This window comes from Streptopelia decaocto (assembly GCF_964273445.1).
Source record: "Streptopelia decaocto genome assembly, chromosome: 23".
NCBI lineage: Eukaryota > Metazoa > Chordata > Aves > Columbiformes > Columbidae > Streptopelia > Streptopelia decaocto.
Genome location: NC_138678.1, coordinates 3,563,321 through 3,579,416, shown reverse-complemented (window position 1 = coordinate 3,579,416; position 16,096 = coordinate 3,563,321). Strand labels below are relative to the sequence as shown.

Below are 16,096 nucleotides of genomic sequence, written 5' to 3'. Positions count from 1 at the left end.
AATCATTATTGATACAAGCAAAACCACACTGTGCATTGTGACCCATCCATTCTGATTTATGAATCCGAGTTGTCTGGCAAAATGACGCCTGCAAATCTTCCCTTTGTTTGCGGGCAGGATCACATAAAACCGGCAGAATGAGTTGTTCTGGACATTTTGCACAAACTTGTTCACAAATAAAACTTGTCTTCTGCTGAGACAGTGGATATCAAATTTCCATTCCATCTGAAACTTCACGTGGGAATAAAAAAGGTATGAAAAATAATAGGGTTTCTAATGGAAATCCCTGCCAATGGTAACTATAGAGAAGATGTAATTTCTATCCTTAGGGACGATTTATGACAGTTGATTTAACACTTTCACAATAAATGGGCATTTATTGACAGTAAAATCTGGCAGAAATACAAACTGAACCACATTGCCGTTAACGTTCCTGCGCTGGTGGGTGTTTAATCCAAGTGATGCGTTTGGAAGCCACAGGGGCAGGAACAGGGAAAAGCCGATTTTGCTGTATGAAGTGTCCTCCACGTCACACCTGAATACCAATCAAATAAGTAAAACCTGCACTATTTACCTGTCTCTCAGGCAACACATACATCATTAGTGTATGTAAATACCTAACGGAGATTGGCAAAATAAGCACTGAGGCAGCTTATTTTCTTGAATAAATGTTTATCCTGGTGCTTACGCTGCTCCGGGCTCGGCCGGGCACACGGCGCTTTGCTCGGGGCTGCGGGATTCCAGCGGCTGTGCCAGAGCTGCTCTGACCCCCGGCCACTGTGATCGCTGCGAGCCCCAGATAACACTCAGCACCTGCCAACCAAGCCAAGAGTCTCTGCGGAGAACACAACCCACCCCCAAACGCCCGCTGAACCTGCATCCGTTCCAGCCAAGCGAAAATGCTGTAACTGCGGGAATACGGGGATCCAAGCCCTCCAAGGTGTCTTGGAGAAGTGTCTGCACTTGGTGTGTAGCTGCAAAATTCACCTTTTTGGCCTCAATTCAGCAGAACACTCAGGAACACACATAAGGCTTGGAAGGCCGGCAGGCTCTAGGGAAACAAGTGTGTGCTTAAGTGGTTTTGCTGCATAACAGCCTTTAAGCCGCTGGAATTTGTATCATTCCTCATTTTTAATAAAACCCATCTTACTGTGCAACAGCATGAAAGTTGGGGCTGAGGGAAGGAAGCAGCCAGGGCCTGATAATTGACTTCCCGGCCTGTAATGTCAGAGCACGACAAATGAAAGCGTCACCCTTGGTGGGTTTTGATTTAGATCCTCTCAGTCAGCAAACCCTTAATTAGAGGCCACCTTCAGAAAAATCTGCATTGATAAAAAGGAGATGGAAGTGCAGCCCTGTGCTGCCTTTAATAGCTCGGGACACGCGGAGCGCGGGCTCCCTAATCCACGCTCCGTTCCGCTTCTGCGTGACATTTACAGCCAAGGACACGCGGCTGTGATCAAATCACAGGAGCTGCTGAAATGACACAGTAAAACTTTATTTCTGCACTAAAAGCGTTTTGATCCTCGGGCATCCATGCAGATTTCCCTCTCTCCATTTTCTGTGGTGGAGCATAAACTCCCTTGCTGTAACGTTTTGGCAAATCTGGCCGAAGCTTTTTAAAGGCAGGGGGTTGTGAGGGAGTGCTGACCACGGAACGGCTCATTTGTCCCGTTCTCCAGAAAAATCCATCGCCAAATCCTTCGAGATCTCCTCCGTGTTGAGTCAGGACACTCACACAGAGGTGATGGAGGAGCTAAAGGACCTTTAAAGCGACGTTCTTTGGAGAGGAGACCATCATAACACACATGTATATATATGTAATGGATAAAAGAAACTTTTCCTATAGAAAAAGGCCTGGATTCCCATATATTTAAAAATATTCTACTGACTTCCATCACAGGTTTGCAATGTCTAACACGATCATTAGTCCAACCTTCCTCTGCAGCCCCGACCCATTTCCTCACCCATTTCTACAGTGAACCCATAGTCTCTGTTGGACTAGCAAGACAGCTAATATTGATTTGAAGTTTGCAAGTAATGACAAATCACTATATCCCTACGTAATTATCACTCATGGTTAATTTAGAATTTTAATTTTCAGAACCAGATGTTAAATAAATCTTGCATGAGTATGTTAAGCACCTGGCACGGGGCGGGTGCCGCTCGTCTTGAGAAACATGATTTATATGCCCGTATTTCCTCTGGAGTCAGTGGTGCCAGAAGCCCCCGAACTCGGTTTGTGCAGCTCTGACAGGGCGGTGTTTGCTGGTCCGGCTGGAGGGACCGGGGCCACGGAGCCCAACCTGTGCCGGGGAATGGGGAACCCCAGGGCCGCGCTTTGGGGGTTTCTGACCGCTGTGGGTGCTCCACCGGGGATGGCGACCCCGCGGTTTCTAACGCCTCTTCCTCTCTCCCGTGTCACGCACAGAAAGCCGATCTGGCGGTCGCTCCTCTCACCATCACCCACGTTCGGGAGAAAGCCATAGACTTCTCCAAGCCCTTCATGACGCTGGGGGTCAGCATCTTGTACCGAAAGCCCAACGGGACCAACCCCAGCGTGTTCTCCTTCCTCAACCCGCTCTCTCCCGACATCTGGATGTACATCCTCCTCGCCTACCTGGGGGTCAGCTGCGTGCTGTTTGTCATTGCCAGGTAAGGCACGTGGGGGCACCAAACCCGGCGCTGATTCAGTCACCTTTGGGAGGCCCGTGGCTGCTCACACCTGCCAGGCTCCCTGTCTGTGTCGGACCCGAACCTCAGCGGGGCTGCCGAGCTCACAGAGCCCCCGTGGGGAGAATTACAGACAAGCCATCCATCGGGGAATCTGTTTCCCTCTTCGCCAGCTCCAGCCTGTGTTCTATCCTTTGTACTGCTTTACCGTCCTAAACGCGCTTGTGTTTGTTTGCTTTATTAACATAAACCCGTAAGCCTCTTTCGCTGTCTCAGGGCAGAGGGTTCTACAGATTTAGTAGACTTCCAGTACAAAAGAATTTTAAAATGCGCTTGCTTTTATGATTTTAGAAGTTTTGTTGCCTTTCCGCTTCATTAGCGTCTCCCTGGTATAACGAAGGGTGATTTTCTTGCTCTGTATCGTTCGCCGTTCATGCTCCTGTTACCTGCTCCAGGGAGAAGCCCCTGTGTCCTGCACTATCTTCACCTCCCATTTCTGAACCCTCCACCAGCAAAGCTCCCACAAACCCCTCCCTGTATCAGAAGAACGGAGAACCCGTTGCTAGGGGTCAGACAATGTGTCTGTTTACAAAATTAATATGCATCTAATTAGCATGTTTAAACCCCCTATATTTAAAAGCAGCAGAATTTGCATATATTTGCATGTGTTATGAATTTCCCAGAGTCTTTGATGAGACGCACAGTCCGGGGCTGCTCTCAATACGTGATTCCACCTTTTCAAACCAAAACAAAGCACTTGCCCCCCCCTGCCCGCAGCCGCCCCCCCGGCCACGCGCAGCCCTCGCTGGGTTTAAATATTGCGCGTAAACACAGTGCTGGGAGTGTTTCCTGAGCACAAACTGCATGAGAGGCTCGGTTCTCGTTCCTTCCAGTTGAAGCTGTGCTGGTGGTGCCTTCAGAAGGCTCCGTGCAGCCCCCCCGGCCGGCCGGGCTCTGTGCGGAGCCCCACGGGCCGCGGTGCCATCCCCAGAGACCCGCTCCTGTCTCACCCACTGCCATCAGTCAGACAGACACTCAAAGCAAGGCTTGAACAGGAAAACTGCAGCAACCAGAATCCATTAACCCCCATGTTACAACAAATCTGCAATTTTCAACATCCCTCAGGTCCACGGAGGCATTTAGAGATGATTTCCTGAGTTTACTGTGAAACATCCTAATTACACATAACAGCAGTTGTCAAAGTAAACTCGGCTTAGCAGCATTCACGCTGCAGAGCATCTGGGCTGGCGAAGCAGCATCGTCTGAACCCTCCTCTGCTGGGCGCGGAGCTGGAGAGGCTGCACGACCCTCCCAGGGGACACGGGATGCTCTCCAAGTTACCCATTTCAACTGCAATCGTTCTCTCTAGAATCTGCAACACCTCTCTGGCGAATGGCGACACACACCGGCTTTCCAGGCCCTTCCCCGGCCCCGCATGAGCGCCCAGGGCTCTGCAGGAGCTTTGCACGGAGCCCGTGGGGAGCAGCAGCACCAGCAACCACCCAGCACTGGGGTTCTGGAGCTGGCGCTTAACGCACAGAACAGCGGCACTTGGTGCGATCCCATACAACACCGAGAGCTGCGTTTGCATTATCACACCGCTGCACCCTCCACCAGCTCCGCCCTGCCGCAGACACACAAAATGCAGGGAACTGGGCAAAACGTGGCTTGCTGGCTTTGTCCTGCCCCAGCTCAGCCCTGGGGAAGGGCAGGATGAGGCCCTCCGCGGTTTTGCTTTGTGTTGGAGAGGGAACCAGATGCTCTCAGCGGGAAAAGATATTCATCTGGGAAAATGAACCCAAGGTAATTGTGAAAAGGGAAAATATTGCGATGACTGATAGAACTTATGTGTCTGGTAGCCATGCAGAACGCGGCTCGATGGGCTCTGCTGCCGGAACGCCTTTGACTTTAATGTCATAAAGTATCAGGCTGCTTGTGCGGCTTGGAATGACAATTCAAACACAATTTTACGTTTATGAGTTTATTTTTCCCAACTCGCGTAACGGCCAAATCCAGCCCAAATTGTCCAGCTGCCCCTTTCAAAGTGCGTTAAATGTGAAAACTGTATCTGCACGTGAAATTCCTGGCGATGAACACGAGGGGAGCGCTGGGACGAGCCCTGATGTGAAAAACATTTGTGAGAGGAGACCCAGGCTGGTCTGTCCACCCCGGGACCCCCCGGGTACCCCCCGCCCTGGGGACCCTCCTTACCAGGCTGGTTTGGGGCTCAAATTGAACCTGGGAAAGACTGCAATTGTTTCTTTTTCACATGGTTTCTTCCTGACATTTCTTCTGCCTTCCTATTCTTTCAGAGAACATCAAGTGTTCAGCGTAATTAAGGTTCTGCAGGAACGATCTTTCAACACATAGAGATGGAAAGCGAGAGGTTGCATAGGGAACGTATTTACTGCATTCAGCAGTAATGGAAACAATATCTGCTTTTGACCCCAGCAAGGCCTCTAAAATTCAATTCTCGGGAGAAAACCACAATGGAAATAGCAAAGCCTTAATTCAGAGACATGAGTCTCCTGAACTAGGCACCAGAGTCCTCTGCTGATGCTATAATCATAGGTCAATGCCACTTAAAACCAACTTAGAGACTATTCAGAGGCAGGGAAAGGATGGATTTGATCCATCTCCCCTTTTATTCAGTCTTTAGTTATTGATGGAGCCTCTGCTCCCACCCCAGCCCCCCCAGAGCCATCGACAGCGGCAATTTCTAAGGCTTCGTGGGAGCAATTTGTGCGGGGACCCAACACAGGGTTCCACGGGGCTCCACGGGGGCCGTGCTGCTGATTTGAACCGTCACCCGTCCCCAGCCCCACACGCCCTTCAAACGACAGCTCATCACCTGTGGCTGCACACCGGGGCGCCGGCTTTAATATCCATCTTAATTGCGATGAGGGCTGGGTCATCCATAAGAAACTCCTCTAGAGATGCAATTTAGACTCAAAAAGTATTTTGTGGTAGATCTTTAAACCTTATTTGAAATGCTCCCCTGTTTCCCCGCTAAAAAAGGCCAAGAAGAGACGAGAAAATAAGCAGGTTTTTGATGGAATATTTCTCAGCCCCTGTTCTGAACCTGAGCAGGGGGAACCAGCCGGCGGGGACCCCGAGCAGCCCCCGTTGGTTGTGGGGTCACCGAGCCCCGCTCGCTCCTTCCCTCGTCACCCTCTGCTGCCGCTAATGGCCCCACTCGCTTTTCAAGCACCGAAGACTCCGTCGCCGCTTTGCAGTTTCCTGAATCTCTCTCTGTAATTTGAGCGGCACCAGTAGGTTTTCGCTCGGAAACCTTGAAGTTCTTCAGCGTGTCATCTTGTCAGGCTCATTTGATCTTACCAATTCCCTTTCCTTTTCATATTCTCTCATTGGCAGCCCAAGAAGGTTTTCATTAATTCCTCAACGCTGGTTTTATCCAACAGAAAGGGCTTAGGCACCATCCTTTATACACCCCTGGCATAAATTTACAGAAAGTTTTTAAAGGAGCAGGCAGCATGTAAAGCCAGGTCTGAATTCAGCCTCATTTTTGTTGTCCCTTCTGATTTTCTCTTGTTTAAAAGCCGAGGAGGTGGGCAGGACACAAGACCAAGGGTTTGCTGGGGGCCCTGGGACAGAGCTGGGGCTCTTTGCTCCAAATGCACCCACCCTCTGGCTGGGGCACCCCTGAAATTCAGCACCCAGACACCCCCTTGGGTGGCAGCGCGTCTGGCAGCGAATTACAGAGAGAACTGTCTCCAGCTCAGCCTGTGGGCCGGGCTTTGGGAAAGGGCTGTTGCGAAGCTACAGGGATTTCAGAAGGGAGCGGAGATGATAATTAATGCCTGGTTCAAAAGCAATTACACCAATTATGTTTTTAATTTAATCTCTGCAAAATTTGGGACTCTTGGAAAATGTAAATGAACAGCTCTAAAAATATTAGCGTTTCTCCCATTGAAAATCCTCCCCGGATCCTGGCTAAAAGCCGCACGCCCGCTGCGCTCGGGATGGATCCCGGCTCCCGTTCTCCTGCTCCTTCGGGTTCTTCTCAGCCGCGTCCTGACTAACGAGCTCTCGCTCCCCCGTGCGCAGGTTCAGCCCGTACGAGTGGTACGACGCTCACCCCTGCAACCCGGGCTCGGACGTCGTGGAGAACAACTTCACCCTGCTGAACAGCTTCTGGTTCGGGATGGGAGCGCTGATGCAGCAAGGTACAGCCCCCCAGCCCCCCTGTCCCAGCGCAGGATGCCGCCTGCACCCCCTGGGCTCCCCAAACTCACAGCATCCCACAGACCTGCAAATCCCCGCTTCAGTTCACCCAGGCAATCGGTTTAATCTCAGTATCTCTGTCCTGGCTCGCTCTGTTTTAAATCAACTTTCACAGAAGACAGAGCATCATCCCCTCTGGTCTGTCTCCATTTTTATCCTCATCTGGTCATTCTGCACATTGTGAAATGGCCTGGAACTCCCTCTAGCACCGGCCAAGGCTGCTGGGGCTGAGCGGATGGATGGTGAGGAGCATCTGCAGGCAGCTCTGCCCGGCGGCCACCGCGAGACTCAACGGTTCCAGTACTCCTGGTGGAAGATACCACAGTCACAGGGACCTTAGAAATGGGATATGGATGGGATTATGTTCCTATATGTGGTTGGAATAAAGCAAAGGGATATACAGAGAGAGATGAATAGAGCAAATCTGTTAAAAAGACAGCAGAGGGGGAGCTTGTGAGCATCTCTGAAAAAGGAACAAAATTCAGCTGTGATCTAATTGCAGAAAATCCAGGAATAAAAATAAGCAGAAAATGTCAAGCATTTATCACGCTTTAATTTACCGTGTATCAGTAGTTCCACCCAGAGAGCAGCAGAACACGCACAGCGCTCCTGCTCCCGCGGTGCCGGGCGCTGTCCGGCCGGGCAGGACAGTTCCCAGCAAGGTGTTCGAGCAGGATGAATCATCCTCGGAGCAAGTGCTGATAAATGAAAAGAGCTGGACTCTTTTTAACTCTGTTCTGCATCTAAGGAGAATGGTATTTCAAAGCCAGACTGATGTCACGCCGGCCCATGCCTCAAAGGGAGAAAGCAGGGAAGCAGCAGGATCCTGAGGTGACCCACAGCAGGATGTGGGGAGACCCACAGCAGGATTTGGGGTGACCCACAGCAGGATTTGGGGTGACCCACAGCAGGACTTGGGGTGACCCACAGCAGGATTTGAGGAGACCTGCAGCAGGATCCTGGGGAGACCCACAGCAGGATGTGGGGAGACCCACAGCAGGATTTGGGGTGACCCACAGCAGGATTTGGGGTGACCCACAGCAGGATTTGGGGAGATCCGCAGCAGGACCTGGGGTGACCCACAGCAGGATTTGGGGAGACCCGCAGCAGGATTTGGGGAGACCCGCAGCAGGATTTGGGGCGACCCACAGCAGGACTTGGGGCGACCCGCAGCAGGATTTGGGGTGACCCGCAGCAGGATTTGGGGTGACCCACAGCAGGACCTCGGCCCCCCGTGGGGTCTCCTTGCTGCGCTCAGAGGAGAATCCACACTCCGAGATGCGCTTTGGTGCCGTGCTGCTGAAAACTGCTTTGCAAAGCCCAATCTTTGTTCCAAATTCCAGGCTGGTTTTATCCTCTGAACGCAGTTGTTTCAAACCCAAAGCTCTTTCCTGGCTTTAAAAGGTATCTTGGGCAATTACAAAAATAGCACAACCCATTTAGTCCTTCATGTCTGCTCAATAAGAGTCATTCCAGACCTGTTACCCCTTTTATGCTGTAACATCTCCTGCTTCCCCACTTCTCACCAGTATTCAAAGTACTGGACCCTGATAGCTCCTTTCTCTTGCTGTTTGATTATTTTTTTTAAACCTTGTGTATTTGAACACACTCCCTAGAGTGAATCCTTTGAAAAATAATCCATATAAAAGCAAAGCCCTTTTTAAACAGCAGAACAAAACCCTCATAAAAGTTCTGCAATGGTTTGCTATTTAAATCTGATAAAAGCAGCCCGGCTAATCACTTCCGTTGGAACGTTTCCTGTACGTTGTGCACTGTACCCAAGGGCAGCAGGGAAGGGACAGGGGTTTTCTGCAAACGTTACAAAAACCTCACTGATTTCCTTGCGTGCAAGACCCATGGGTCATTTGCCTCAAAACCAGCTGGTTTTAATTGTGTCGCTGTTACAGTTTTGACAGTGGAACCTAATCCTTTATGTATCTATTGGACTGGATGATCTTTCGAGGTCCCTTCCAATCCCTAACATTCTGTGATTCTGTATAGATGTATATAGCGTATAAAATGTACAGGTCTCTTCTCTCTGCTTCCTGTCCCATCCCAGGCTCCGAGCTGATGCCCAAAGCCCTGTCCACACGGATCATTGGCGGCATATGGTGGTTCTTCACCCTCATCATCATCTCGTCCTACACGGCCAACCTCGCCGCCTTCCTGACGGTGGAGAGGATGGAATCCCCCATCGACTCGGCAGACGACTTGGCCAAGCAGACAAAAATAGAGTATGGAGCCGTGAAGGACGGAGCTACCATGACCTTCTTCAAGGTGAGACCAGGCACAGGCAGGGCCGGAACTTTCTGAGAACAAAGAACCAAAGCTAAAAAGGCTCCTAAGCCACTGCTGCTTCTCCTTCTAAGCAGGTTGTTCCAATCCCTTGCCAAGACTTCACAGAATCCCAGGGTGTCAGGGGTTGAAGGGCCCTGCAAAGCTCATCCAGTGCAATCCCCCCATGGAGCAGGAACACCCAGATGAGGTTACACAGGAAGGTGTCCAGGCGGGTTGGAATGTCTGCACAGAAGGAGACTCCACAACCCCCTGGGCAGCCTGGGCCAGGCTCTGCCACCCTCACCCCCAACAAGTTTCTTCTCACATTTAAGTGGAACCTTTTGTGTTCCAGTTTGCACCCATTGCCCCTTGTCCTGTCCCTGGTTGTCACCCAGAAGAGCCTGGCTCCATCCTCCTGACACTCACCCTTTAGATATCTGTAAACATGAATGAGGTCACCCCTCAGTCTCCTCTTCTCCAAGCTAAAGAGACCCAGTTTAGCTCATCTAGACTCACATCATGATTAAACCTCCCTCTCCTCGTTGCTAATTGAAGTCACAATTACAACATATATTCATTTTATAGCCTCTGAGACTGTACCTGATATTGGCTCAGACAGCGTAACACGAAGCGCACATTAGGCACAGCAGGACAGGCGGATCGCACGTTCTCGAAGCACCTTCCCTGCAGAAGGTCCCTGTCGAATTGAGCCCAAACCCGGCGGCTGCTCCAGCCCAGGTTTGTTCTGTGCGCCTGAGCAAACCAGCTGCAGCAAATGGAGACTTTGCCCAACCCCACTGGCACATTTCAGGTTCATGAAAAGAACTTTTGAGAAGCTATTTATTCCCTGGCAATGCAGATCGAGTTACAGGAATAAACACAGCTCAATTAATTTAGGAACAGCATCTAGGGTTTGTTATAAATCATGCCAGAAATCCTTCATATCTTGCAAAGCGTGCTGCCTCTGAACAAATGCCGGGTTTAACGTGCAGCGGGGAGTACGAGTGTGAGTGTGTGTACGTGTGTACGTATATACTCACTTGTACAGAAATATTAAATCCTCACAAGTATCTTCAGCTGGTGAAAATCAATTTATTTTTTCATACAGGCTAGAATTGAAAACCTTAAGCCTGAAAGTTACTTTCCTGCCAATTTCACTGATAAAAAGGCATATATGTCTTGGCAAGATGCCTGGTAGTGGCTCCTCTAAACTATCCCATTAATTTATTTGGGTGACTGGTCCTGACGCGTTGGTTATTAGAGGCAGATTCTGGGCTGTGACTCAAGGGATGGATTCAGGGGCGTTCCCGGCGTCACTGCACTCAGAGGGGCTGGGACGCAGCCTTTCACCAGGCAGCTCATTTAGCACTAACGCGGGGTTTTATTAAGATGCAGAGGGCAGACCCCGATGGTTTTATCCACTCACGTGAACCGGTGGGACAGGAGCAGGTGGAGAGGGACATGATCCCCAGCCTGTCCGTGTCAGCAATAATCTCCATCATTCCCAACGATCAGGAGCTTACGATGCCGGAATTTCTTTGCAGGAAGAAGTCGGTGTCAGGCCATTTATCTTAATGCTTCCGAGTTCCTCTTCATCTGCCTTTTTGAGCAAAGTGGGCATTGAGGGGGGCGTGGGGACCACAGGAGGGTCTCTGCCTGCCACTATCTCAGATTTCTTCTGTGCAACACATAGGAGTAAATACTCATTCCACAGAGAAGAAATCTGCATCTCCCCACAGCCTATATCAGACAGTAACTAACCCCAGTAAGGATTCTGGAAGGTAAATCACCTTAAGCTGTAAAATCAGAAGTCCAGCAAAATAAAATGCCCACAAAAAGCCCAGGAAAATAAAACCTCACGTGAATTCTTTACTGACTACTAAATGACTACTAATATTATTGTGCCTAATGAAGATGGTGGTTTGGCTTATTTGAATGGTATGTTCTCAGGTAACGCCATCCAAATTCCATAAATAAGCGCCCGTGTTTGCAGTAGGGCTGAAGCGTTCTGAGAGGACAGAGGAATGAACAGCTTCTCCCCAATAGGATAACGGGGCTGGAGCACGGGTGGTCCTCACCGCGGCCGCCCCTGCGGTTTCTGATCGATGACTGTTCTCACTATGACTGACAATCGCTTCCAAATTGGACTCGTAACAACCAGCCAGGTCTACCCGACTGCCAGCGCTGTGCCGACAACTACAGCTGGTCAGTCTTCACTTGGAAAAGGAATGTTCTTGGCTCGTGCCAGCTAAGTTAAACTAATAGGAAATAAGCTCCCAGTGAGGACGTGGCAGGTTTTAGACCTTGGGGAGACCCCGAGACTGCACCGAGGGCCTGACCTGCCTGAGGGAGCCACCACGGCCTCATCTGCGGGACACGAGGACATCGCAACCAGCGGCGCTTTGCTGCGGGGACACGGGCCGTCTCTGGGGTGCCCACCCCCCCATGGTGTCCCCCTGTCACCGCTGTCCCCCTGTCACCTGTGTACCCATGTCACTGGTGTCCCCCTGTCACCGCTGTCCCCCCTACCACAGTGTCCCCAGCTGGGACACCCGGAGCGGGCTTGACACAGCGCAGCTGCCAAACCTTGACTCCTCCCGGCATTTCAAACCACAATTAAGTCCTTTCAGCCGGTCAGAAACGGTGATTTAAGAAGAGAAAAGTGTTTTTTCTCTTCCAGGGAGCCCTGTCTCATGTAATTTAAGTTGCCCGAAGAGCAACAATGCCTCATGCAAGTCCTATTAGCTTCACTAAATGCAACCTATTGATTTTTTGCCAGTTTATTTTGCTCTATGCTTTAAACTGGGAGAACACTGATGTTGTTTAAGAGCTCTGTGTCAACACCCAAGGAGCATTAAATGAAGGAAGAGAAAGAGAGAAAGGGAGAGCCAGTGAACCCAGAGGCCTCTGAAGTGAACTGTATAAATGTTAAACAAGTCGTTATCAGCAAGCCGAGTATGCTATTCATTTCAATTACCCATTGTAATGCACAGATATTTAATAATCCTTTTGGAGGCTACATTTCTTGCTGCTCTTTGAGGTTTGATAGATGCCACAAATCTACCTTAGAGGCACTGGACCAGATTTTCAAGTGAGGGAGATTATAGTGCCTCTTGAATGGAATTTGCTCCGGCACATCCACGGCTGCACGTTCATCGGGTGGATTATGACAAACAGGAGCTTTAACTGAGACGGAATGAGTCTGTGGATATTTGAGGCAGGAGAATGAGCCCGCAGGGCCAGAGGAACAGCCTCTGTCACCGCACTACGCCAACCAGCGCCGGGCTGGTCGTGGCAACTGCCATGAAACGTTTAACTTCTGTTCAACGTGCTGAAAACGCCTGGGGTGGGCAGGCAAAGCATTTGGAATAGAAAGCACTGCAAGGGACTGATTTTCTTAGTTAACTCAGCCTTATTTAGTGTTTTTATCAGAAGAATCTATGCTCGGGGTGCAGGTGAGCACGTAACCCGACTCCAGGCAAAGCGCAAAGACTGAGCCCCCTGTTTACCACCCGCTCCTGCTCGGTGCTGCTGGGGACGGGGAGGTTTTGGCTGACCGAGCTGCCTCTTCCAGAAGAAAAAGGCACAAAGACGCAGGAAAAAAAACAGGAAAAACAAGAAATGGGGCAGAAAAGAACAGCACATCAAGGCTCAGGCAGCACCACGAACACGAGCCTCAATGTCCAAGTGCTTTTCCAGCCGGGACGGACAGAGGAGCGGACACAGTGACCAGCAAGCGGCACTTCAGAGAAAGCACGAGTGCCTTTCTAGGCAGGATTTCCAGACTGAAGCCAGTTATCTTCCTGACAGCCTACACAGAGACAGCCCAAGAGGTGGCCATAGCTAAATGCTGTATTTCAAACGTTACAGAAAGACATAAAATAACCATCTATCTTCCCACCCAACACATTTTCTAGAAGAATAAAACATTCACATGAATAGCAAGCTAGAAAACATATTCCTCCTTTTTTAACAGAATGCCTGCTGATAGTGAAAGAATAGACATGCTTATTTTTAGCCGTAAGACAATCTTGAATACTTCCATCCTCTGTTTATGTGGCTACGTTCAATTTGTTTGGCAGTTGCACACATCTCGGAGGAGACATGTTTCCTTGTGATGCTTGAGGAAAGACAAAAATATAACAGAGCGTGTGCAGAAGAGAAAAACAAACGCTCTGAAATGTTCTCTGTCTTCTCATTGTGCAGAAACACTACAGGAGAAACCAAATTCTGGTTAGGAGACCAATACCTTTAAATAGACCCAGTGTGATGCCAAACGACACTGGGCAGGGAAGCAGATATTTAAGACACGGTCAAATTGGTAGTGATTCCATTATGTGATCTGTTCTCAAACTGGTATTATAATTTACGGTAAAGAACCCTGTTTCAGCAAATAGAAGACTAATTCTTATTGGGGTGGGGGGTATTGTTTTTCCAGAAATCCAAAATATCCACGTTTGAAAAAATGTGGGCTTTCATGAGCAGCAAACCCACAGCACTGGTGAAGAACAACGAGGAGGGAATCCAGCGAACGCTGACGGCCGACTACGCGCTGCTGATGGAGTCAACCACCATCGAGTACATCACCCAGCGCAACTGCAACCTCACGCAGATCGGGGGGCTCCTCGACTCCAAAGGCTACGGCATCGGGACGCCCATGGGTGAGCGACACTGCAGGGCTTCTGTGGGCAGGAGGGGACTGGTTACTGCAAACCCAACCATGGGGATATGGTATTCCCCTCCCAGCGGAGAGTTTCCAAATCCCAAAGCTTACGCTGTCTGCCTGTTGAAGAGAGGTCCGAAAAGCTTTGCTTGGTGCAGAGCCGTTCCCTACTTTGTGCAGTACATTCCCCCCGTGTGTAACGGTGTTCCCTCTCCCCAGGGTCACCGTACAGGGACAAGATCACCGTTGCCATCCTCCAGCTGCAGGAGGAGGACAAGCTCCATGTCATGAAGGAGAAGTGGTGGCGGGGGAACGGCTGCCCTGAGGATGAGAACAAGGAGGCCAGCGCTCTGGGCATCCAAAACATCGGTGGGATTTTCATTGTCCTGGCAGCAGGCTTGGTGCTGTCTGTCTTCGTGGCCATGGTGGAGTTCATCTACAAGTTGCGCAAAACGGCGGAGCGCGAGCAGGTACCAATTTTCCCGGTCATTGAGGGTTTTGTACCCCAGAGCCAGGCAGGGGGACGGGCAGAGGCATCCAGCCCTGCCCGTGCTGCCTGGAAACCCAAGCAGCTGCAGCCTGGGGGTTGAAATGCAGCACCCCCAAAATGTTGTCCCAGGGCTCTCTGCTCCGTCCCGCTCCCCAGCCTCAGCTCCTGTCCCCTCGATCAGGGGCATCTGCTGCTGCAGTAACTACACTGGTAAACATTAGTGGGACAGTTTTGAGCAAGAGGACATGTAAGTCATAACAAGACAGACAGAGGACCCTGGGAGGGACCTTTCTGAACTGTTATATCCACCCACCACTGTCACATGCAATCGCGTTGCACATTCCAGGCGTAACACGTACACGCATGAAGTTTCCATCTCTTCTCCCCACTCCTGTTCAAAGAGCCGTAAGGAACTGGTCAGGGTCCACCAGGAAGCCTCACACTATCTTCCCAGCTTTTCACAACACTTACACAAACAGCTCATCCCACACGTGAGTGCTTATTAAACCAGAGGATTGCTGTTATGCTTTTCCCTCTTCCTTGCATGTTGTGGTATAGTAAATGGGAAGCACATTTGCGTACATGACTGGAAATCAAAGCAAGCTGTTCATGTGCTGGACTAGACAGATGAAGGCAGAGTGCCCCCCAGCAATCCCAGCGGGCTCCCCAGCCCTCTGACCCCAGCGCACAGAGCCGGCAGCCCCAGCAGGGATCACACGCTGCACCCGTGCGCCGACAGAGCCCGCAGCTCTGCCTTCCGCAGGGTTTCATTCCTCAAAGGTTCAATTCTCACCAAAGGAGAGAGGGGTCAGCCAGCCGCCCGTACATCACTGAAGTCCCACTAAGCGCAGCTGATGCCTTAAACGCAGCCTAAACCTCACGCTTGCCCTCTGCAGAGCTGGGTTTCAGGGCCCTCCTGCTGGCAGAGAGGTCAGCAGAACATTTTACCAGGAGTAACGATGCTTTTTGTCCCCAGCGCTCCTTCTGCAGCGCCATGGCCGACGAGATCCGGCTGTCGCTCACCTGCCAGCGCCGCGTCAAACACAAGCCCCAGGCCCCAGTGATGGTGAAGACGGACGCCGTGATCAACATGCACACGTTCAACGACCGACGGCTGCCCGGGAAGGACAACATGACCTGCAACACCGGCTTGACACCCGTGTTTCCCTAGGGAATGGGAACGGGGGGGCGGGAGGGAAGAACTGCGGCAGACGAGGCTGGATGCACTCTTAACTAGGGAAGGAAGGATTAAGAGACAAGAGGAATAAAATACAAAAAAAAAGCCTGGTTTGGCTCATCTCAAGAACAAGGCCTTTACAACACAGCTGCATCGATCACCGGCATAGGAGAAATAACTTCAAAGCACGGACTGTAACGTGGGGCTTGGGGCTTTTCTGTTTTGTTTTTCTTATTTTTCATTCCTTTTTTTTTTAACACTTAGATCCCACAGGCCTCATGAAGTCCAAACACACCATCCAGGAGTCTGATGTTTACATACTGAAAACACACGGAGGCCAAACAGAGTTGAGCCAAACTGACCCTCGGCGGGTAAGGAGGAGCCCCCGAGCTCCCTCTTCAGCATGGCAATAAAAAGCGACGCTTGGTCAGGTGTGGCGTGCGCGGCGTCTGTGCGAGCATTTGTCCCACACCGACACGCGCGGCACGCTCCGGCTGTGGGGAAAGGTCCGTGAGTGCCGCGGTGGCCGCGGCCGTGCCGGCTGTGGGAGCAGCTCGGTGACACCACGCCT

General features: G+C 50.8%; 1 protein-coding gene across 1 annotated transcript in view; it reads left to right on the top strand.

The window, feature by feature from the left end:
• The window catches only part of GRIK3 (glutamate ionotropic receptor kainate type subunit 3), a gene marked incomplete at both ends in the record, with an annotated part of 83,273 nt that extends 67,754 nt beyond the window's left edge, over nt 1-15,519 (top strand). The window contains 6 exons of the mRNA XM_082071530.1: nt 2,432-2,655; nt 6,742-6,860; nt 8,978-9,195; nt 13,634-13,856; nt 14,078-14,328; nt 15,325-15,519. Of these exons, the coding sequence (XP_081927656.1) occupies nt 2,432-2,655; nt 6,742-6,860; nt 8,978-9,195; nt 13,634-13,856; nt 14,078-14,328; nt 15,325-15,519 (1,230 nt within the window). The remainder of the gene's footprint in view (nt 1-2,431; nt 2,656-6,741; nt 6,861-8,977; nt 9,196-13,633; nt 13,857-14,077; nt 14,329-15,324) is intronic.
• Between the last annotated feature and the right edge of the window lie 577 nt (nt 15,520-16,096).